Below are 21,364 nucleotides of genomic sequence, written 5' to 3'. Positions count from 1 at the left end.
TTTTTATCTGCCGTTCTTCCAAAGTTGGAGGTTCCTGCTGCTTCTATTTTGGGGCTAAAAGTGTCCTTGCAGCCGTATTGGCATACATAAACATATTTAAGTCTGCTTTTGGAATTTCGTCTCCCACAATACGCAATAGAAAAGCCTCTGGGTTTTTTAAATAAAAGTATACAGTGGTGCCCCGCAAGACGAATGCCTTGCAAGACGGAAAACCGGCTAAACGAAAGGGTTTTCCGTTTTGGAGGTGCTTCGCAGGACAAATTTGCTATGGGCTTGCTTCGCAAGATGAAAATGTCTTGTGATTCCTGGGGGGTTTTTTTCGCTCCCCACCCCCTTTTTCTAAGGCACTAAGCTGCTAATAGCCTTTTAGCAGCTAATCCGCTAATCCCTTAAGCCTTTAATAGCCGCTAAACCGCTAATAGCGCTAATCCGCTAATCCGCTAATGGGCTTGCTTCGCAACACGAAAAAACTGCTAGACGAAGAGACTTGAGGAACGGATTCTTTTTGTCTTGCGAGGCACCACTGTATTTAAAGATCTTTTTTCAATTCACTGTATATCATGGGTAGGCAAACTAAGGCCCAGGGGCCGGATCCGGCCCAATCACCTTCTAAATCCGGCCTGGGAACTGTCTGGGAATCAGCATGTTTTTTACATGAGTAGAATGTGTCCTTTAATTTACCGTATTTTTCTTCCTAAAAATTAAGGGGAAATGTCTGTGCGTCTTATGGAGCGAATGTGTGGTCCCTGGAGCCAAATTGCCCAGGGGAGAAAAGCAGATCATGCTTCTTCTTTTTTTAGAAAGAGGGAAGGGAGTGTTGAAACGGAGCCGCTAAACAGCTGATCGGCAAGCATAAGGGACACTAGCGAAGGCTGCCTGGGAGGGGGAGGTAAAAGCCCATAGATCCTCAGGATTTTTGCATTGTGTCACCCCAAACTCACCATCAAATCACATGTCTGTGGCCACAGCGTGAACCACAAATACATCCACTGTTTTGTTCAGAATATTTTTTCTTTTCTTGTTTTCCTCCTCTAAAACTAGGTGTGTCTTATGGAGTGAAAAATATGGTAAAACACATCTCTGGGTTATTTGTGGGGCATAGGAATTTGCTCATATTTTTCCCCCAAAATATAGTCCGGCCCCCCCACAATGTCTGAGGGATGGTGGGCCGGCCCCCTGCTGAAAAGGTTTACGGAGCCCTGTTGTATATCATATCCCAGCAGGCTTGCACTATCCTGCACGTCCACCACATATGTGCAGATTTTGAGGCCCCCCTCTCCCCCCGCAGCCCACCACGTGATCTCGGAGGCCAAGGGCCCCTGCTTCCGCGTCCTGAGGGAGGGCGGCTGCTCCCTGCCCATCCTGCGCAACATCACCAAGCAGATCTGCTGCTGCAGCCGCGTGGGCAAGGCCTGGGGCCACGCTTGCGAGCGGTGCCCGCCCTTTGGCTCAGGTGAGGGCGCCCAGGGAGGGGGGCGATGGGGAGACATCCAGAGGGCGGGATCAAAGGCTGGAAGGGGAGCCAGCTTTGCCTGGGCTGGAACAGAAAAAGAATGCTGTGTGATGGCGGGTTGGGCTAGATGACCTTTGGGGTCCCATTCCAATTCCATCATTCTATAAGCTTTCTCTCAGCTCATGGGAGCAGAGGACCTTTTGCCCAGGGCAACCAGCCCCAGCCTGGGATTAAGTGGGGCGAGCCTGTCAGGGAAATGCCCAGCAGGCTCCAGAGTGGAGTGGGGGGTGCTGAGGGTTCCCCCCCCCCAAAATAAACCCCTCTCTTCACACTGATCTCCTTCTCTTTGGCAGACGGGTTCAAGGAGATTTGCCCGGCGGGGCCCGGCTACCACTACTCGGCCTCTGACCTGCGTTACGACACCCGCTTCCTCGGCCAGGACCTGCCCCGGGTGCCCGTCGGCCGCCAGCAAGGGGGTCGGGATCCGGCCGCCAGACCCGCCCTGACAACAACCACAGCGCCATCCGTCCGTATGTTCCCTGGGGGGAGGCCAGAGCCCCCCCTTCCTGCTCTGCCCCTCTCCCCACGGCAGACCCTGCCTCTCGGGGCAGAGTGAGGGGGGCATCTCTGATCTGGATGTTTGGGGAAAAGGGGAGCCTTGGCAGGCCATCTCTGCAAAGCGGGCCACTTTGTGGAACTGGGGGAGGGGGGGCAGAGGGCGGGCAGTTCTACCAGGGCAGCCTGGCACTGCATCAGCCCCCAGCTGCAACTCCCGCCAGGACCCTAGGCGTCCCTTCCAATTGTACAGTTCTTCCTTTCTAAGGCTGGCAGAGTCTGTGCCAGTTTGGATGAGGTGGGCTGGTGCCATTTCTCATCTTGCAGGGCTGGGCATTGGGGGGGGTCCTTGCCCCCTCCCCTCCTCACGCCAGCTCTCTCCCTGCCTTGCAGTTCGCTGGAGCCCCCCGCCCACCTCCTTGCCGGAGCGCCAGCCCCCCCGGCGTGTGCCAACCCAGTCTCCTGACCCACCTGTGCCAGGTAGGAAAAGCGGGCAAGTCAGGGGGGAGGGGGGCATTGTGCTATTAAACTCAGTTGTTTAATAGAGTCGAATAGACTCAGTCAGTCGAGGTGTTTTCCCATTGACTGCTGTGCAGCGCCCCCTGGTGAACCCCTGGTGGCACATTTTTACAGCACATTTAAACTTTATAACTCACCAGTATAGATTAGTCCTTATTCCTTGTTTTTATATATTATCTGTAAGTTAGACTAATGAAGAAATGCAGCTTGATATTAGATCATCCCTCCCTGAACTTCAGAGTGTGGGAAGTCGCCCAAAAGATATATAATATGGCACTGAATATTTGGCTTTTTTGGAATGTTTTAATGTGATTTTTATTGGATGGTTAAAATGGAAAAATGTTTAATATTATTATTTAATATTACTATTTAATAAATTATATATGTGTGTGTATATAGGTGTGTATATAATTTATTAAATATTATTTAATAATAAAATTTAATAATTTATGGAAACTGCCCAGATGGGCAGGGCACAATTTTTATTTATTTATTTGTTTATTTCTCCCTCCCTCCCCACCAGACGCTGGGCAGGGCGTGTGCGAACGGCGCCCCCAAGTGTGTGGTCCCGGGCGCTGCATCCCCCGCCAGGGTGGCTACACCTGTGTGTGCGACCGTGGCTTCTGGCTGAGTCCTCAGGGCACCCACTGCATTGGTGAGGGGCGCAGGGGGGGTGGCAAGAGAAGCAGGGGGCTCTGAGGGGGCGCAGGGAGAAGGCAGCCCTTGGGGGACGCCGCAGAGGCGCTTGCCCAGAGTTCAGCTTCCGAAGCTGAGCATAGGGAGATTGGGGATGGATAAAAGAAAGGGCTTCTTCACGCAGTGTATTGTTCATCTGTGGAACTCCCTTCCACAGGACCACCAGCCGAATGGCTCCTCCACAGTTGCAGGCAGAAATGCTTCTGAATCCCAGTTGCCGGACGTCAGAGCAGGGGAGAGGGGCTCTTGCAGCTTTCTCAGAACAGGAGGCTGGCAGGCCATGGGCCTGATCCTGCAGGATCCTCTTGTGTTCTTAGGAAGCTCTGAGGGTGCGCATGGCATCAGAAGGCGGCCTCAGAAGAGCCCGAGGTGCCCACCTCCCCCAGCCAGGTGCCGCAAGGAACTGGGTGCCAGAGGGGCCCACAAGCCCCCATAGCAGCCATTGCGACTGCCACTCAGAGGCGGATCTCACTGTTGTGTCACTTGGGAAAATCTGTGGCCCGTGAGCTCAGCTTAGGAAAGCAGGCCGTACATGCTCAGAGGTAGCCTCTCCTGGAGTGTTTCACAGAGCTCAGCTTTTGCAGGCTAAGGGGGGCAGTCAGGGCCGGATTTTGGTTTAATGAGGCCCTCAGCTCCTGAAGGTCATGGGGCCCTTTCTATGTCCAGCTGTCCTTTGTCCACAACAAACTGTTGCTGTTTTTTTGTATTAAATAGATGCTAGATGGTCATTGATGGACCTCATAGGTATCTCAAGCCATTTGCACATCACAAAACAATTATCAAAGTAATTGATGAACTGAAATACAATTAAGAAGAAGTATAGTAATAGTGAAATAATTATTAAGTTCTGACTTAAAATGATTGGGGGCCAATGAATTACATCCTAGGAGCCTACAAAACACTGTTGCTGGATGTAGGTTTTATTTTATTTGTTTTTTTATCGTATATTTTGGAAATGTACATCCAGGTTTTTTTCCCTTTTAATTTTTTGTTGGGCCCCCAAGAGAGTGGGGCCCTAAGGTGGGGCTTGTTGAGCTCATACGTAAATCTGGCATTGGGGGCAGCGGCAATGTGGGGTGGGGCGAGGGCCGGGTGTCTCCGTGGCACAACTTCTTCCCTCCCCCCTGACCCCCCTCTCTTCTCTCCCTCCCCGCCCCCCCAGACGTGGACGAGTGCCGGAGGAGCCCCCGCCCCTGTGCCAACGGGCGCTGCGAGAACTCAGTGGGCAGCTTCAGCTGCAGGTGCCGGGCCGGCTACCAGGCGGACCCCTCCGGCTCCGAGTGCCAGGGTGGGTGTGGGGCAAAGGGGGGAGGGGGCTGGGATGGACTGCTCCCCTCCTCAGCCTCAAAGCAACACTCTCTTCCTCCTCCCCAGACATTGACGAATGTGCCAAGACCCCCCCGCCATGTGCCAACGGGCGCTGCCAAAACACCCCCGGCTCCTTCCGCTGCTCCTGCCCCCCCGGCTACGTTCCCAGCCCCACTGGCTTTGAATGCAGAGGTAACTGGGGGGGGGGGAGGAAGGGAGAGGCAGGAGGGGAAACTGAGGCTCCTCCAAGCAAGGGAGGGTGGGGGGGACAGCTTTCGGGGGTCCCAATACTCTCCACAATGCTTTTTAACATCTTTATGCGCCCCCTCGCCCAGCTTGTCCAGAGTTTTGGGCTGGGCTGCCATCAGTATGCTGATGACACCCAACTCTATCTGTTGATGGATGGCCATCCTGACTCGGCCCCAGACACACTGACCAGATGCCTGGAAGCTGTGGCTGGATGGTTACGTGGGAGCCGGTTGAAGTTAAATCCTTCGAAGACAGAGGTCCTCTGGCTGGGACGGGGCGATATGGGATTGGGGGGGCAACTCCCATCTCTTGCGGGGGTGCAATTAGTGCCAGCACCGTCCGTTAAGAGTTTGGGTGTAATCTTCGACACCTCCCTTTCCATGGAGGCGCAGATTGCAGCTATAACAAAGGTGGAATTTTTCCATCTCCGCCAAGCTAAGCAGTTGGCTCCTTACCTCTCTTGCCCTGACCTCGCCACTGTAATCTATGCAATGGTCTCCTCCAGACTGGATTATTGTAACTCGCTCTACGTGGGGCTGCCCTTGAGACTGACCCAGAAACTCCAGCGGGTGCAGAATGACGCGGCGAGACTCCTTACTGGGTCTTCGCTGAGAGATCACATTCACCAGTTGCACTGGCTCCCAGTGGAGTACAGGATCAGGTTTAAGGTGCTGGTTTTAACCTTTAAAGCTCTATATGGCCTAGGACCCTCGTACCTAGGGGACTGCCTCTCCTGGTGTGCCCACGGAGGACCTTACGGTCTTCAAACAAAAATATATTGGAGGTCCCAGGCCACAGGGATGTTAGGCTGGCCTCAACCAGAGCCAGGGCCTTCTCAGTACTGGCCCCGACTTGGTGGAACGCTCTGTCCCAAGAGACCAGGGCCCTGCAGGACTTGACATCTTTCAACAGGGCCTGCAAGACAGAGCAGTTCCACCAGGCCTTTGGCCGAGGCACAGCCTGACCCCCTCCTTTGGTAATTCTTCACAGAACTCTAGCCCAATGGTTGCCATCATTTTGATTTGAACTGATTTTAGAATGAAATGATTTTAGAATGTTGTATCATTTTACTCTTGTTAGCCACTCTGAGCCCGGCTTCGGCTGGGGTGGGCGGGATATAAATAAAATTTTATTATTATTATTCCCCTGTTTTCTTACCCTTCTGGGTCTCCGGTATTAATGCTTTTCGTGGTGGGGCTGTGTGAAGATAAGGGAATTTGGGGACATAACATACAATGAACTCCAAAAGATCTTTAAATTCCCGTTTCAAAAAAAACCTTGAAGTCTTTCTGTTAGCGCATTTGTCAGAGCTGGCTCCTGGTCCCAGCTCACAAAGGACCAACGCTAGCCGGTAGTGAAGTATCAAAGTCTTTATTGAAGAATAGTTTCCATTTCCAAGCCTCAGCGCCCCAGCTCTACGTCTGGAGTTTAGACCGGCGAAGCTCCGTCTGAATCTCCGCCCTCTGTACACCAGTTTAAGACTCTAATCTTACTCCACCTCTCCCTTCTCTCCTTTCTCCTCTGGGTCCTGCTGCCCCCCGGGGTCTCCTCCCTCCTGAACTCCTCAGACGCAGACGTTGACCCTCCTGACTCCTCCCGCTCTCTTCGGCGGGCTTTAGGACTTGGCTCCCTACCCGGGCTGCCAACTGTGCCGCCTTCCTGTACATTTGAACTTGGCGCGCGCGCGCGTTTAACCTTCCTCTTAACCGTTTCCTCGCTCCCTGACGGAGGCGCGGTCAATCCTGCCTCATGTTCTCCCGCTGGTAGCGCGCCGCCTGATCCCGATGCCTGGGACTCCTCCCCCCTACTTCCCTCCGGTGTGGACGCTGGTCCAGATTTCCAGCTGCTGCTCTCTGAGTCCCCTCTGGCCCCTTCTCCCTGAAGTGCCCCCCTGGGTACTCCCCTTGCCCTGACCATGGGAGCCCCTTTTTGTGAATCCTCTGATTCACTGGGCAGACTCAGAGACCTCGGATCGCTGTCATCGCTGACATTTCCTTCGGACTCCTCCCCTTCGCTCTCCATTTCCTCCCTCTCCTGTGCCTCTGCTCCTGAACCCCTGACAGCTTTGATATACAACCCCCCCCCCCCAGAACCCTTTTCATGTACGCAACCACAGTGGCGAGGATTTTAATAGCAAAAAAAGGTGATGTAATCCCCACAAAGTATACCTAAAACAATTTTGTGAAAATGTAAATCTCCTGGCAGGTCGAGACTGAATCTTGAATATTAAGGAAAACTATCAATGTACAAAAATTTCTGGATGTGTAACAGATTTAATAGGAAATGCATCAAGGTTAAGAATATGTGGAAAGCACAATGATGTGAATCGGAAGTGTGTGTGATGTTAGGCGATGTTTTGTTAGTTCATGTTTAGTTGTCCTCAAGGTCTTCGTCTGTCAGTTGTTTTGCAATGAAGTTAAAAAGAAAAAAGAAAGAAAATTTCAAATCAGTTTCCCGCAGCCGAAAGTTGAATGTGACCCCTTTCTCTCCCCCCAGACGTCGACGAATGCTCCCAGAGCCCCCCGCCCTGCGCCCGCGGCCGCTGCCAGAACACACCCGGCTCCTACCAGTGCAGCTGCCCCTCCGGCTTCCAGCCCGGCCCCACGGGCACTGAATGCCAGGGTGAGAGAGGGCGCCCCCTTGCCCCCCTTCCCGCGGCAGCCAAGTTGGGGTCCATGCCCTTGGCCCCCAAAGACCACCTCCCGGGGGAAGTGCCTTGCCCTGGCTCAGACCACTGGGCCCACCTGCCTCAGTATTGCTTACACAGGCTGGCAGCAGCAGCGGCAGCAGCCCTCCCCGTAGATGCTGCCACCAGGGAGGGAGGCCAGGCACCTTCTACATGCCAAGCAACTGCTCTCGACACAGAGCCCTTTTGCAGAACGTTCCCCCAACCTGCCTCCTCCTGGGACCCAGCGGCAGAGCAAGTCGGGGGTCCCAGCCAGGGTGGGTTTGATTTAAATCACAATTTAAATCACTAGTCAGTAAGGCTTGATTTAAATCATATTTTTTATACAGAAAGACTCATTCTTGCTGGTATCCTCTTGATATTTACAACCAGAGGAAGGTTTCCTTTTTGGAATCATTAATTTTCAGAGTAGTTTTTACAGTTATATCAGCAATTCCTGATTTGGTTCTACTATTAGAAATACCTTGACAGATAATTATGAAATTATGGTGAAGTTTCATTTCAGCTGTACTTGATTGGAAGGAAAAAAAATAATCATTGCCTTAATAACCATTTCAACCATTTATTTAACTAAAACAATAACATTATAGCATATGTATCCATGTTTGTTAATTAATGTGGTTACGAAGTTTTTTTAAAAAAAAACAAATTAAGACTGAGCTTTAGCACACGTGAAAAACTTAAAACAAATCCTTATTTCCTGATGAATAGCCTTTGGACTATAATGTAACTTAAAAAGAAAACTCTCTTTAGAAAGATTTTTTTCTCCAAAAGCATTTTATTTTTAAAATCTGATTTAATTTTTAAAAAATCTGATTTAAATTTTTAAAAATCCGATTTAAATTTTTAAAAAATCAATTTATTTTTTTTAAAAAAATAATTCATTTTTCTCCACCCTGGTCCCAGCCAGCCAGCCAGCCCCCCTCTCCATCTGTCCACTGGGGGGGCTTCCAGACCACCCTGGCCCCAGTCCCTTGGGAGGGAGGGAGGGTCGGGCGCGGAGAAGCCCCCAGACCTCCAGCGCTGTTCTTTTGCAGACGTGGACGAGTGCCGGGAGACCCCCACCATCTGCCAACCCGGCCGCTGCGAAAACGTCCCTGGGGGCTACCGCTGCAGCTGCCCCATCGGCTACCAGCCCCACCCGCTGGGCACCCAGTGCGTAGGTAAGAGGGCCAAGGAGAGCGCGGAGACACCCCGCTGCCTTGGGTAACACGCCCCCCCCCACTTCCCCGGAGACTGCTTCCAGGGCTGGGCAGGGGGACGGGAAGACAAGAGCACCCCTGACCATGCGCAGAGCTCTGGATTTCAAAACGCGAATCTGGAGGTCTTTGGTGCGGTGCAGGCAGCGGTTTGAGCGTTGGCTCGGGACCTGGCAGACCAGGGTTCGAATCCTCCCACTCAGCCACAGAGCCTGCTTGGGGGGGGGGGTCTCAGGCCAGTCGCTGCCGCTCAGCCAGGCCCACATTGCAGGGGGGGTTGAGAGAATAAGGAAGGGACTGGGAGGGTAAGAGGAAAAAAATGGTCATGGTGAAATTCTGGTGTGTCTCTCTTCTCTCCCCCCTCCAAACAGATGTGGATGAATGCCAGCAGAGCCCCCCGCCCTGTGGGTCTGGGCGCTGCGAGAATGTGCCCGGCGGGTACCGCTGCCTCTGCCCTGCGGGATTCCGTGCCAGCCTGACGGAAAACCAGTGCCTGGGTGAGAGGCGGAGAGCGGAGGCGCCTCGCTTGGGGGGGGGGGGCTTTGGGGTTGGGCTCAGCCCCACGGGGCCCCTGACTCTCCCCGTCTGCCCCTTTCCAGACATGGACGAGTGTGCCACGGGAACGCCCTGCGGGCCTCAAGGGCGCTGCATCAACACGGAGGGCTCCTTCCGCTGCCAGTGTGGACGAGGGTACCGCGCAGAGGGCACGGGGACGTCCTGCGTGGGTGAGGGGGGCAGGGGGTGGGCGACTGGGGTGGGGCGGGGGATTTGGCATTGGGCACCCCTGGGGGCAGACCCTGCCCACCTCCGCTGATTCCTCGATGTGCTCTGCCAGGGCAGGGCAGGGCACAGGGTTGGGCTGCATGACCCTTAGGGGTCCCTTGCAAAAACAAACTTCGGTGGGGCAGCCCTTCTGGAGTTTGAAGGTGGCCCCCCGGCCCCCTCTGTGCCTCCTCTCCCTCCCCCGGCTGAGCACCCCCAACGCCCCCCGCCTCTTTTCTCTGCCCCCCAGACGTCAACGAGTGCCTGGAGGGCGACTTCTGCTTCCCGCGGGGCGAGTGCCTCAACACCGAGGGCTCCTACACTTGCCTGTGTGCCCAGGGCTTCACCATCGCCCCCAGCGGGGCCTCCTGCATCGGTAAGGGGCCCCGGACCCCCAGGGCCGCCTGGCGCGGGATGCAGTCTGGCACAGATGCGGCCTGGAGATGGAGGGAGGTGGCCATCTTAGATCTCTTCATATATATATATATATATATACACACACACACACACACACATATATATGAAACTCGGAAAATTAGAATATCGTGGAAAAGTTCATTTATTTCAGTTATTCAGCTTGAAAGGTGAAACTAATACAGTGGTGCCCTGCAAGACAAATGCCTCGCAAGACGGAAAACCCGCTAGACGAAAGGATTTTCCGTTTTTCAACGCGCTTCGCAGGACGAATTTCCCTATGGGCTTGCTTCGCAAAACGAAAATGTCTTGCGAGTCTTGAGATTTTTTTTCGCTCCCCAACCCCTTTTTCTAAGCCGCTAAACCGCTAATAGCCTTTTAGCAGCTAATCCGCTAATCCCTTAAGCCTTTAATAGCCGCTAATAACTGCTAAACCGCTAATAGCGCTAAGCCGCTAAGCCGCTAATAGGGTTGCTTCGCAAGACAAAATAACTGCTAGACGAAGAGACTCGAGGAACGAATTAATTTCGTCTTGCGAGACACCACTGTATATGAGATAGACTCATGACATGCAAAGCGAGATATGTCAAGCCTTTATTTGTTATTGTGATGATCATGGCGTACAACTGATGAAAACCCCAAATTAACAATCTCAGAAAATTAGAATATTAAATGAATTCAAAGGCCTGGAAACGATGCCTTACGAGGAACGGCTAAGGGAGCTGGGCATGTTTAGCCTGCAGAAGAGGAGGTTAAGGGGTGATAGGATAGCCATGTTCAAATATATAAAAGGATGTCACATGGAGGAGGGAGAAAGGTTGTTTTCTGCTGCTCCAGAGAAGCGGACACGGAGCAATGGATCCAAACTACAAGAAAGAAGATTCCACCTAAACATTAGGAAGAACTTCCTGACAGTAAGAGCCGTTTGACAGTGGAATTTGCTGCCAAGGAGTGTGGTGGAGTCTCCTTCTTTGGAGGTCTTTAAGCAGAGGCTTGACAACCATATGTCAGGAGTGCTCTGATGGTGTTTCCTGCTTGGCAGGGGGTTGGACTCGATGGCCCTTGGGGTCTCTTCCAACTCTTCTATGATTCTATGATTCTATGAAACAGGCTGCTATTGAAGCATCCTGGTCTTCCATAACACCTCAGCAGGGCCACAGGCTGGTAGCATCCATGCCACGCCGCACTGAGGCAGTAATTGATGCAAAAGGGCCCAAACCAAGTACTGAGTACATGTGCATGCTTCTACTTCTCAGAGGTCCAATATTGAGATTGTTAATTTGGGCTTTTCATCAGCTGTACCCCACAATCATCACAATTATAAGAAATAAAGGCTTGACAGATCTCGCTTTGCATGTCATGAGTCTATCTCATATATTAGTTTCACCTTTTAAGTTGAATTACTGAAATAAATGAACTTTTCCACGATATTCTAATTTTCTGCATTTCACCTATATTTATTAGTTTTTTAAACATATCATTTCCAACATTCATGTAACATAATTTCTTATCTTATACAATATTTTTTATTTCCGTCATCTCCTCTGGTGATTTTCCGTTTTCATCACTTATTCTGCATTTCCTAATTTTTCTATTACTCTTAATTATCCTTAACTAGTCATTTTCCTCATAGTCTTTTTTGCAATATTCAGATTAATCCTCCTTAACAAAACTTCTTGCAATCCTACTAGCGCAATCTGTTCATTACAATTACTTTTCAAATAGTTCTGAGAATCTCTGGTCCCACAGGTTTCGAATCCTTCCTGTTAATTTATCTAATTCTGCATAGTCCATCGATTTCACCCTCCATTCTTCTTTCATCGGTAATTCTTCCTATTTCCATTTTTGTGCCAATAATATTCTTGCTGCCGTCACGGCGTATAAAAACAACTTACAGTCCTGTCTATTTATATCATCTCCTACAGGGCCAAGTAAAAATGCTTCTTAATAAATGTATATTTCGACATCTTTTTCATCTCGTTATATATCATTTCCCAGAAGTTTTTCCACTTTTTTACATTCACACCACATGTGATAACATGTTCCTTCCTTTTCCTTTACATTTCCAACATTAATTGCTTATTTTATACATTTTAGCTAATTTCACGTCTTGGATCTCTTTCTTGGGGGCTGGGCGGGGGGGGGGGACCTCCCTGCCGCGCTGACCCCCGGCTTCCCCCCTCCCCACAGACATTGACGAATGCCAACCGGGCACGGCGTGTGCCGGGGGCCACTGCGCCAACACCGAGGGCTCTTTTGACTGCTACTGCCCGCCGGGCACCCGCAGCAGCGCCAACAAGGCCTCCTGCGAAGGTGAGGGGCACCGGGGGGGGGCGGCAAGAGGGATACGGGGAGGGGAGGGCGAAGGAAACCCTGGCCTGGGCCTGACCTCCCGCTCCCCTAGATATCGACGAGTGCCAGGAGTATGGGGCAGCCCTCTGTGGGACGCAGCGCTGTGAGAACACACCCGGCTCTTACCGCTGCGTGGCAGACTGCCAGGCTGGCTTCCAGGCTGGCACCGCGGGAGACTGCGTTGGTGAGTGTTGCTGCAGGGCCCAAGGGGGGGTCTGGGGGGGGGTCTGGAAGCCTCTCTTTTGCTCTGGGGTTTCATTGGGTGGACATCTGTCTGGGAGGCTTGAGCTGAGATTCTTGCCTTGCCGGGGGGTGGACTACAGGACCTACGATTCTGTGATTTCTGAGGCTGCCAAGAGGTCCCCACCTCCTTTATTGCCTGGGGGGCGGTATTATTGGGTTATTGTTTTTATTTTGATTTTATATATTGTGATCTAGGACCCACGTACCTACGGGACTGCCTCTCCTGGTCTGCCCCGCGGAGGACCTAAAGGTCCACAAATGGCAACATTTTGGAGGTCCCAGGTCGCAAGGTGGTTAGACTGGTCTCAACCAGGGCCAGGGCCTTTTCAGTACTGGCCCCAACTCGGTGGAACGCTTTGTCACAAGAGACCAGGGCCCTGCGGGACTTGACATCTTTCCTGCAAGACAGAGCTGTGCCGCCTGGCCTTTGGTTTGGACTCAGTCTGACCCTTACGTTTCCCTCCCCTTATGGTTTTGCTCTATGGGCTACTTTTAAAACGAGGCTGCATTTTAAATTGCTTTTTTCCCCCTATTATGTTTTTACTGTAATTTTACTGGTGTTAGCTGCCCTGAACCCGGCTCTGGCCGGGGAGGGTGAGGTATAAATAAAAATTATTATTATTATTATTTTATTATTATTATTTGGGAACCACCCTGAGACCTCTGGGTATAGGGCGGTATATAAATAATAAATAATAATAGTAATAATAATAATAGTAATAGTAATAGTAATAATAATAGTAGTAGTAATAATAATAATAATAATAATAATAATAATAATGGGAGCAAAAGCTCTTTCCCTCCCTCCCTTCCCTGGAGATCCCTCCAGACTTGAGAGGCTCTTGACTCCAATGAAGCTCAATTCTGGAAGGTTCAGGGCAGGGGAAAGAAAGTCCTTCTTCGCCGAGTTGAACTGTGAAACTCCCTGCCACAGTGACGGCCACCAACCTGGCTGGCTTTTAAGAAGGATTAGTCAAGTCCATGGAGGAGGAGAGACGCCTATGGGTGGCTCTCAGCTACAATGGCTCTGCCTCCAAGTCCCGGTTGCTGCAAAGCGCAAGAGTCCCCATTGCTCTCAGGTCGTATTTATTGACCCCTTGAGATCAGGACGCTGGACCCTCTGCTCTGCTGTCCCGATGCAGCAAGCTCTGTGGACGCTCTTAGGTTTGACATCCCGTTTCGTGGTCCTTCCTCTCTTTCCTCCCCTGCCCCACAACATGTACTTATGGGGCCTCCCTTCAGACATCAACGAATGCCAGGAGTACGGCGTGAGCCTCTGTGGGGAGAAGCGCTGCGAAAACACCCCGGGGTCCTACCACTGCGTCGCCAGCTGCCAGACGGGCTACCAGGCCACAGCCACCGGGGACTGCGTGGGTGAGTCCCGGGGGGGGGTGACCAAGGGGCAAAGCCATCAGGTGGGAGGGGGCACCTCCTGCCCCCGAGCCAGGCTGGCAAAGGATGCAAGCTGTGGGAATGTCCAGGGAGGCAGGAGAGGATAGATTGTTTATTAATATCCTTCCTAACTTGTGCTAGCAAGTTCCTTCACTTAGCAGAGTTTCACATTCCCCTTTTAAATACACAGCAAATAACTGGTTGGAGGCTCGTGTGAGCCTCTCACTATTATATACAATTCACTATTGAATTGTATATTCCTGATAAGTTCCCTTATATCCCTCTTAAAAGAATAAACAAACAGCAGTCTTCTGTAAAGTATATAAAAGAAGTTTACTCACATCATTAGTTCACGGTTAGATCCCTGAAGGCAGACTTAGTTGCAAAGGATATACATGTGGATCTGTCCCATATGGGGATAATTCCAGTGTCCTCTGGAGGCTGGAAGCCAACAGAGCATCTCTAGCTAAAAAACTGTTCCAACGACGGAGGAAGTCAGAGAGGTGTGCTGCGTGACTTGTCCTTTTGTTACCTGGACAGGTAAGGTCACGCCCACCCCTAGTCACATGCAAGAAGAAGGATGCTCCAGGCCAGGAGGAAACAGGAAGTTTTTGACTGGCTGGTCCAGGCATTCCCCTGCACATCCACTCTAGGAAAACAAGGAATGTTGTACTTGACTTCTACGGTGGGTGGAGGGAGAGAGCGAGTGCTGAGTGGGTTGCCCTGGTGTTTTCCAGACGTGGACGAGTGCCAGAACAGCTCCCTCTGTGGTGCCCACGCCGTCTGCCACAACCTGCCCGGCTCCTTCCAGTGCATCTGTGACCAGGGCTACGAGAGCGCCAGGGACGGGCGCCATTGCCTGGGTACGTGGCCGGGGCGAGGGAGGGAGGTTGGCGACGCCCGCGTTCTCCACCAAGGTCTCCTGGGGAAGGGGCTGCCTCCGTAGGGGCCTGGCATGCTGCCGGGTGGGGGACAAGGGGCAGAGGGGACCGGGCAGGTGGGGACAGGTCCCCGGTGAGCCCCTCCGCCATCACACCCTCTTTGCTGCCCCCCACAGACATGAACGAGTGTGAGATGCTGCAAGGGGTGTGTGGCACTGCCCCCTGTGAGAATGTGGAGGGCTCCTTCCTCTGCATCTGCCCCCGGGCGGGCGAAGAATTTGACCCCATGATCGGGCGCTGTGTGGCTGTGCCAGGAGCCGGTAAGAGGCTTTGAGCTGGGGCTGGGGGGGTCCTTTCTCCACTGGGGAGTCGCTTCACCCCTGAGAATCATCCTGGCTGGTCTTTCCCAGACCTCCTCCAACTCTCCCCCCTTCCGCCTTTTCCAGCGCGCCCCCCGGCCTTCCCTCGCCGCCCCGAGGCTCCGCGACCCGAGACCTGGCCCTCCGGGACCGGCGAGGGCGTCCGGCGAGAATGCTACTATGACCCCAACGCAGCGCAGGCGTGCGAGAACGTCTTGGCCTGGAACGCCACGCGCCAGGAGTGCTGCTGCAGCCTGGGCCACGGCTGGGGGGTCGACTGCCACATCCAGCCCTGCCCCGCCCCAGGGACAGGTAAGGCCCCACTCAGGCCAGGAAGGGTCCACTGAGCCCAGAGCCTGAGGGGGATTCGAGCCCTCGTCTCATTTCAACCTTGTGAGGTAGGCTAGGCTGACACAGTCACTGACCCTGTTCACGCAGGGAGAGCTTCGTGGTCTCACCCATGTCCTAGTCCAGGGGTCCTCAAAACTTTTCAGCAGGGGGCTGGTCCACTGTCCTTCAGACCTTGGGGGGGCTGGACTATTTGGGGGGGGATGAACAGCGATGGAGGGACGATGAGGAGCGCACGAAAGGGCTCCACATGGGGCTGTTTTAAATGTCGGTCGCTCGAGGGGGCGCTCAGCCAACCACTGCTCCGGAGAGGGGCTGGCAGCAACAAAGCCCAGCCCCCTTTCTCCTCTAGGCAGGGTGGGGAGAAGTCAGGAGGAGGCACCAGCGCCGCCGCCCTGTGAGGGAGAGGGAAAGAACACGTGAGCTGGCAATCCACGCGGCGATTCCTGGACCGTCCGCCCTGTGCTGTGCTTGGAGTCACAAGACTCTGTTTACATTCCAGACTGTTGGAAGTCTCATGGGAGACAGATGTTGAAGTTACTGGTTTCCTGTTTCTTTGTACCAGTTGTTCTCTGCCTTTCACAGAGAGAGGATGTATATTCTTTTCTGTCTGTGTAGTTAGAAATAAAATTCTTAGCAATGTAGCTCATATTTCTCGTCCTTCTGCTGCTTGGATACTCTGTACAATGAGTGAACGTGCCTGAAGCCTCATCAAAGGCTTAGGTCGTTAATCATCTTCGGAGTTTCCAAAGGCTCGACTGGAGGAGTAGCTCGGGTCAAACGGAGATTTCGGCACGTAGGACGGATTTAGAAGGCAAATGGGCCTGATCCAGCCACGGGCCTTAGTTTGCCGACCCATGTCCTAGTCTGACACTCCAACCACTAGGCCACACTGCCTGTTATGGGGGAGTGAGCTTCTGTAGGGTTCTGCAAGCAGGGCAGGAGCAGTGTCCTTGGGCGCCGCTGACGGGTCCTCTCCTCCTTCCGCCCCCCCAGCTGAGTACCAGGCCCTGTGTCCTCACGGCAACGGCTTTGCTGCCCCCAGCACCGGAAGCCTCTCTGCCCTCGCAGGTGAGATTTGCTGCTCTCGGGGGGCTTTGGTCAGGGGGAACCTGTGCCCTGCCCACCCTCCTGGGTCTGTCCTTGGCGCCCGGGAGGCACTGGGGTTTCTGGGCATGGTGCCCTTGGTCCTGGGGGGCTCTCTCGCTGACCCTCTCCTTGTCCTGGGCAGATGTGGACGAGTGCGCCCTCTTCAACGCCCAGGTGTGCAAGGGGGGCGTCTGCGTCAACAAGGTCCCCAGCTACGCCTGCTACTGCCCCAACGGCTACTACTACGAGACGCAGCACTTGGAGTGCATTGGTGAGAGCCTCTGTCCGCCTCCGAACCCCCTTCTGCCCCAGTTATGCCCCCGAGGGACCCCACAGGTAAACAGGTCCCTCCTCGCACCCACACCTGCCCACTTGACCAGCTGCATCAGCAGACCTGGCACTCCTGCAGGTGCCGCAGGCTGCCCACATTGGCAAGGAATCAATTAACCTTGACCCTTTGGAACTCCTTGCCTCTTGAAATCAGGCCGTGCCCCCTTCGCTGTGCTTGAAACATTCCCATTTAGAGAAGCCGAACCCGTGCTTTCCCCCTAAAAAATAAATGTTTAGGGGTACTCTCATTTTGATTCATGATAATCACCATTTTATAATTCAATTTGGCAGGGGGATAAATACAGTAAATGGACAAAAGTACAAAGGTTCGCAAAATGTTTAGGGGTCTGCGTCCCCCCAGAAAAAAAGCACTGAGCCTAACCCAGTTGTTCAGAAATTCTGTGCAGGTTTCAATCTGTTTTAAGCCTATTAAATTTCTGAATGTTTTAAACTATTATTGATAACTATATTAGCTGTTGTTTTTACAATCAGCAGCATATAAACTTTAGGAAATAGCTAAATTGCAGAGAGTTGGATGACCCTTGGTGTCTTTTCCCGACTCTACAATTCTGTGATTCTGGAAAACGAAGGGCTCCTCTGACCCCCCTTTGCCCCTCCCCAGATAACGACGAGTGCCTTGACGAGGAGGCGGAGCCTTGCGTGGGGGGGCGCTGCATCAACACCATTGGCTCCTACTACTGCTCCTGCGCCCCCCCTCTGGTGCTGGACGCTTCGCATCGCCGCTGTGTGACCAACAACAGCCAAAGCGCAGGTATGGGGCAAACCCCTCCCACACCCACCCGCTTCCCAGTTTCCCCCCTCGGCTGTTTCTCTCTCCTTGACCCATCCTGCCCTCCCTCTGACTCCCTTCGATTCCTGCATGGGCTCCCTCCCAACCAGGCCCGTCTTACCCATAGAGGCTAGTGGTGCAGGGCGCCAGGCGAGAGTCCGGGGAACACCAAACGAGCATGCTGAGTGAACGAGGGTGCTTGCACCGCTCCTGCCGAGCGTTGGCTCGTGTGCTGGTCCCGTGGGTTACCCGAGAGGCGAGGTCCAAGTCCGGTCTGTGGTCAAAGGTGCAACGTGGAGGCAGTCCGTAGTAGCTGGAACTGGGTGCAGGGCAGGGAGTCGGGTGAAGTCAGGAACAGGCATGCAAGCCGGGAGCCAGGACGGGTCAGGAGCTCAGGCAGGAAAGCAGGACAAGATTCAGGCAGGAACCGGCAACCAACAATGTTGCTCCCGCAACTTGGGACTGGGGCTGGCTGGATTTTATCTGCCCCAAGGCATAGGACGGCCCCAGTCCACAGGTGACTCGCCTCTCCTGGCCTGGAGGCGAACACTCCTCCTGCGGGAACTTAGTTCCCTCCGCCTCTCTGCCCTGAGCCTCTACAGCTCAGGAGAGGCTGGAGGGTGACCGGACCCAGAGGCCACCTCAGCTTCCCCTGACGGGGCTGAGAGTGGAGCACCTGCAGGCAATGGGTCCTCCACCCCCTCAGGAGCCAGAGCAGACTCAGCTGGTGCCTGCACCTGAGGACCCAGCACAGGTGAGGACCCTTCAGGCTCAAACCCCAGCCCCGGCTCAGCTGGTTCTGGAGGCGGGGAATCCTGTGCAGGCTGGGATCCCTCAGGTTCAGCATCTCCAGCCTCCGCCTCTTGCCCTCCGGAGGAGCCGCCCTCCAGCTGCTGCCCTCTTCCTCCAGTCCTAAAAAAAGGGAGGATCTTTGCGCCACAGCACCGGATATGCTTAAGACGGCCCTGCTTCCAACTCTGCCGTTCCGTGATCCTTCTCCAGAGATCCCAGATTCATTCATCAGGAGCATTTTGCCCAACCCAACTCCTCATCCTGGTTTTTGGGAAAACCCAGGGATCATGCTAGGGGGACAATTTAGGGGTGCCCTTCATGCAATACAGAACCCCCCTTCCCTCCCCACTTTGCAGCTAAGGCAGTTGAGGGCCTGTGGGCCCCTCTTAATCCCATTCACAGGTAGGGTTAGGGCTCACCTTTCCCCCAAGTTATGGGCCAGCGGTTGCAAAATCTTGTGGCGGTAGGTTCCAGAGGCTATTTATTTTTGGCCATCTTCAGCCTCGCCAGTTCAAAGGGATCACTCCATGTGAGATTCCTGCGGAGGGCTGATGCTCCAGCTCAGCGGATCCCAAACTTTTCCCAGGACCTGCCTCCTTGATTCCGTAAACTCAGCCCCAGATCCAGATCCAGTCATTTGGGCTCTCCGTGTTTACTCCTCCTCCACTCTGCAGGATCCCTGTGAACAGGATCTGTGCAGGTTTGGGGCCTGGGGGGAGGAAGAGAGCTGGCCCCCATAGATGCGCCTTGGGGCAGTTTCTCCATTTCTCCTGCTCTCCCCGCCTTCCAGATGACAACCTGGCCGTGTGCTGGCAAGAGGTGGGGCCCGACTTGGTCTGCAGCCGCCCCCTCCTGGACCGCCAGGTCACCTACACCGAGTGCTGCTGCCTCTATGGCGAGGCCTGGAGCATGGACTGCGCTCTGTGCCCAGCCCCGGACTCAGGTAAGACCCACGGGGGGCGGGGGGGGAAGGCGGTGCAGCCGAAGTCCTGCTGGATCAGGCCCATCGAGCCCGGCATCCTGCCCTCCCAGGGGCCAAAGGCAGTGGTACCTTGGTTGTCAAACTTAATCCGTTCTGGGAGTCCATTTGAAAACCAAGGCGTGTCAGGTGTTCGGCTTCTGAAAAACATTCGCAAAGCTCAACACTCACTTCTGGGTTTGGGGCGTTCAGGAGCCAAGCCGTTTGACAACACTGCACCGCTAATGTTTAGTCCAAATTCATGAGTTCGAATGCTGCTTTAGTTGCAATTCCAGCATTGCTGAGTGTGGGCTTCCTCTTTCCCCCTTTGCACTACAAGGGGGAGGCCTGGGACCAGGGGCAGATTTATGTATAAGCAAAACAAGGTCTAGCTCAGGGCTCCACTCTCTTGGGGACCCCCAAAAATTTAAAGTGGGAAAAAAACTGGATGTGCATTTCCAAAATATAAGATAAAAAATAAAATAAAACCTACATCCAGCAACAGTGTTTTGTGTTGTGTCGGCTCCTACGATGCAAGTCATGGGCCCTGCCTGTTCCCTCAAATATCCCTGCTTTGCTCCTTTCTATATATAGGGTGCCCACATTCTGCATGGACCGGTTGCAGGGCAACATGGGCAAAGGGCTTGAGATACCTATGAGGTCCATAAATTACCACATAGCATATATTCAACACAAAAAACAGCGACCATTTGTTGTGGACAAAGGACAGCTGGACATATCAAGGGCCCCATTACCTTCAGCTGCTGAGGGCCGCATCAAACCTCAATCTGGCCTTGCCTGGGACCCGATCCCATGTAACGCCCCCCCGCAGGCCCACTTGTAGATGCCCCCCCTGACCCTTGGGAAGGGGGGAGAGAAGAGGCCTTGTGACACCCCCCCTCCCTGACCAACACTCTCCTTCTCCCCCCAACCAGATGACTTTGAGACCCTCTGCAACGTCCTCCGCCCCCCCACCGGCTACGGAGCGGGGCCGCGCCCGGGAGGTGTGGGGCCGCCCTTTGAGTACGGTGGTCTGCCCTACGGCCCAGAGATCTTCGCCCCCCCGCCACGCCCCGGACCCCCCCGCCTGCCGGACTACGACCTCTTCCCCCGCGACTCCCTGTACGGCCCCTCGCCCTACGAGGCCACCGACTTCGAAGACCTGCCCTACGGCGAGGCCAGGCGGGAGGGCCCTGGAGAGAGCCCCCGGGGGGTGTACCGGCCCCGCAGCCCCCCCGAGCCCGAATGGCACCTCCCGCCGCCCCGCAGCGGCTCCAGCTCCTACCTGGAACGGCCGGGAAGGGCCAGCGAGGACTATGGTGAGTGGGGGGGGGGGTCTCCCCTAAACTGGCACATGTCAGCTACTGATGGGGGGAGGCTCTAGGGTGGAAGTGGGCAAGGCCTGGTGGGAAGTGGGGGTGACCCTGCCATGGCCCATCTAGTCCAGCCTCCTGTTCTCACAGTGGCCAGGTGCCCCTAACAACCCAGGTAGGCTGCCTCTGGACCTGGAGGTTCCACCAGAAGGGCCTGGCTAGTAGATCAGGTTTGTGGCTCTTATAGTCCAGGATCCTCTTCACACCGTGGGCAACCAGATGCCCCAGTGGGAAGCCTCCACAATCAGGATCCGCACCCAAGACCCCTATTCCCTCCTGCGGTTTCCCAATACTGGGAATCAGAAGCAGTGATTGCTTCTGAGCCAGGGAGGCAGAGCAGAGCCATCACGGCTAAGAGCCGCCTGTCACCATGGATGTGGTCTAACCCTCTTTGAAAGCCATCCAGACCTGTGGCTGCCGCTGCCTCCGGTGGGAGGGAGTTCCACAGTTTAACTTTGTGCCGAAGGAATCGGCCCTTTTTCCTAAATCTGCCCTGGATCTGATCATTGGACGTCTACAAGTTCTGGTGTTAAGAGATAGGAAATCTTTCTCCAGGCCAGGCGTTAAGTTCATCTACGACTCACTTGCCTTTTCCCCAGTGCTTGTTTTTTGCTTA

The 21,364-nt window shown here is 53.8% G+C and overlaps 1 protein-coding gene across 6 annotated transcripts in view; it reads left to right on the top strand.

The window, feature by feature from the left end:
- The window catches only part of LTBP4 (latent transforming growth factor beta binding protein 4), a gene marked incomplete at its 5' end in the record, with an annotated part of 56,834 nt that overhangs the window by 26,898 nt on the left and 8,572 nt on the right, over positions 1-21,364 (top strand). For 2 of the 6 annotated variants that reach the window (XM_083454710.1, XM_083454713.1), the window contains 22 exons: positions 1,289-1,453; positions 1,807-1,983; positions 2,402-2,488; positions 3,051-3,182; positions 4,386-4,511; positions 4,598-4,723; positions 7,277-7,402; positions 8,504-8,629; positions 9,037-9,162; positions 9,265-9,390; positions 9,678-9,803; positions 12,032-12,154; positions 12,246-12,377; positions 13,679-13,810; positions 14,566-14,691; positions 14,886-15,029; positions 15,156-15,380; positions 16,413-16,487; positions 16,648-16,776; positions 17,458-17,607; positions 19,208-19,360; positions 20,311-20,694. In XM_083454710.1, the coding sequence (XP_083310836.1) occupies positions 1,289-1,453; positions 1,807-1,983; positions 2,402-2,488; positions 3,051-3,182; positions 4,386-4,511; positions 4,598-4,723; positions 7,277-7,402; positions 8,504-8,629; positions 9,037-9,162; positions 9,265-9,390; positions 9,678-9,803; positions 12,032-12,154; positions 12,246-12,377; positions 13,679-13,810; positions 14,566-14,691; positions 14,886-15,029; positions 15,156-15,380; positions 16,413-16,487; positions 16,648-16,776; positions 17,458-17,607; positions 19,208-19,360; positions 20,311-20,694 (3,216 nt within the window). Of the gene's footprint in view, positions 1-1,288; positions 1,454-1,806; positions 1,984-2,401; positions 2,489-3,050; positions 3,183-4,385; positions 4,512-4,597; positions 4,724-7,276; positions 7,403-8,503; positions 8,630-9,036; positions 9,391-9,677; positions 9,804-12,031; positions 12,155-12,245; positions 12,378-13,678; positions 13,811-14,565; positions 14,692-14,885; positions 15,030-15,155; positions 15,381-16,412; positions 16,488-16,647; positions 16,777-17,457; positions 17,608-19,207; positions 19,361-20,310; positions 20,695-21,364 lie in introns of all 6 variants that reach the window. The other 4 variants (XM_083454712.1, XM_083454711.1, XM_083454715.1 and 1 more) reach the window with 3 other exon arrangements.

The sequence above is a fragment of the Podarcis tiliguerta genome (genome assembly GCF_965153285.1).
Source record: "Podarcis tiliguerta genome assembly, chromosome: 8".
In the NCBI taxonomy this organism is placed as follows: Eukaryota; Metazoa; Chordata; class Lepidosauria; order Squamata; family Lacertidae; genus Podarcis; species Podarcis tiliguerta.
The sequence above is the reverse complement of the archived record's forward strand: the minus strand, read 5'-3'. Positions and strand labels throughout refer to the sequence as shown.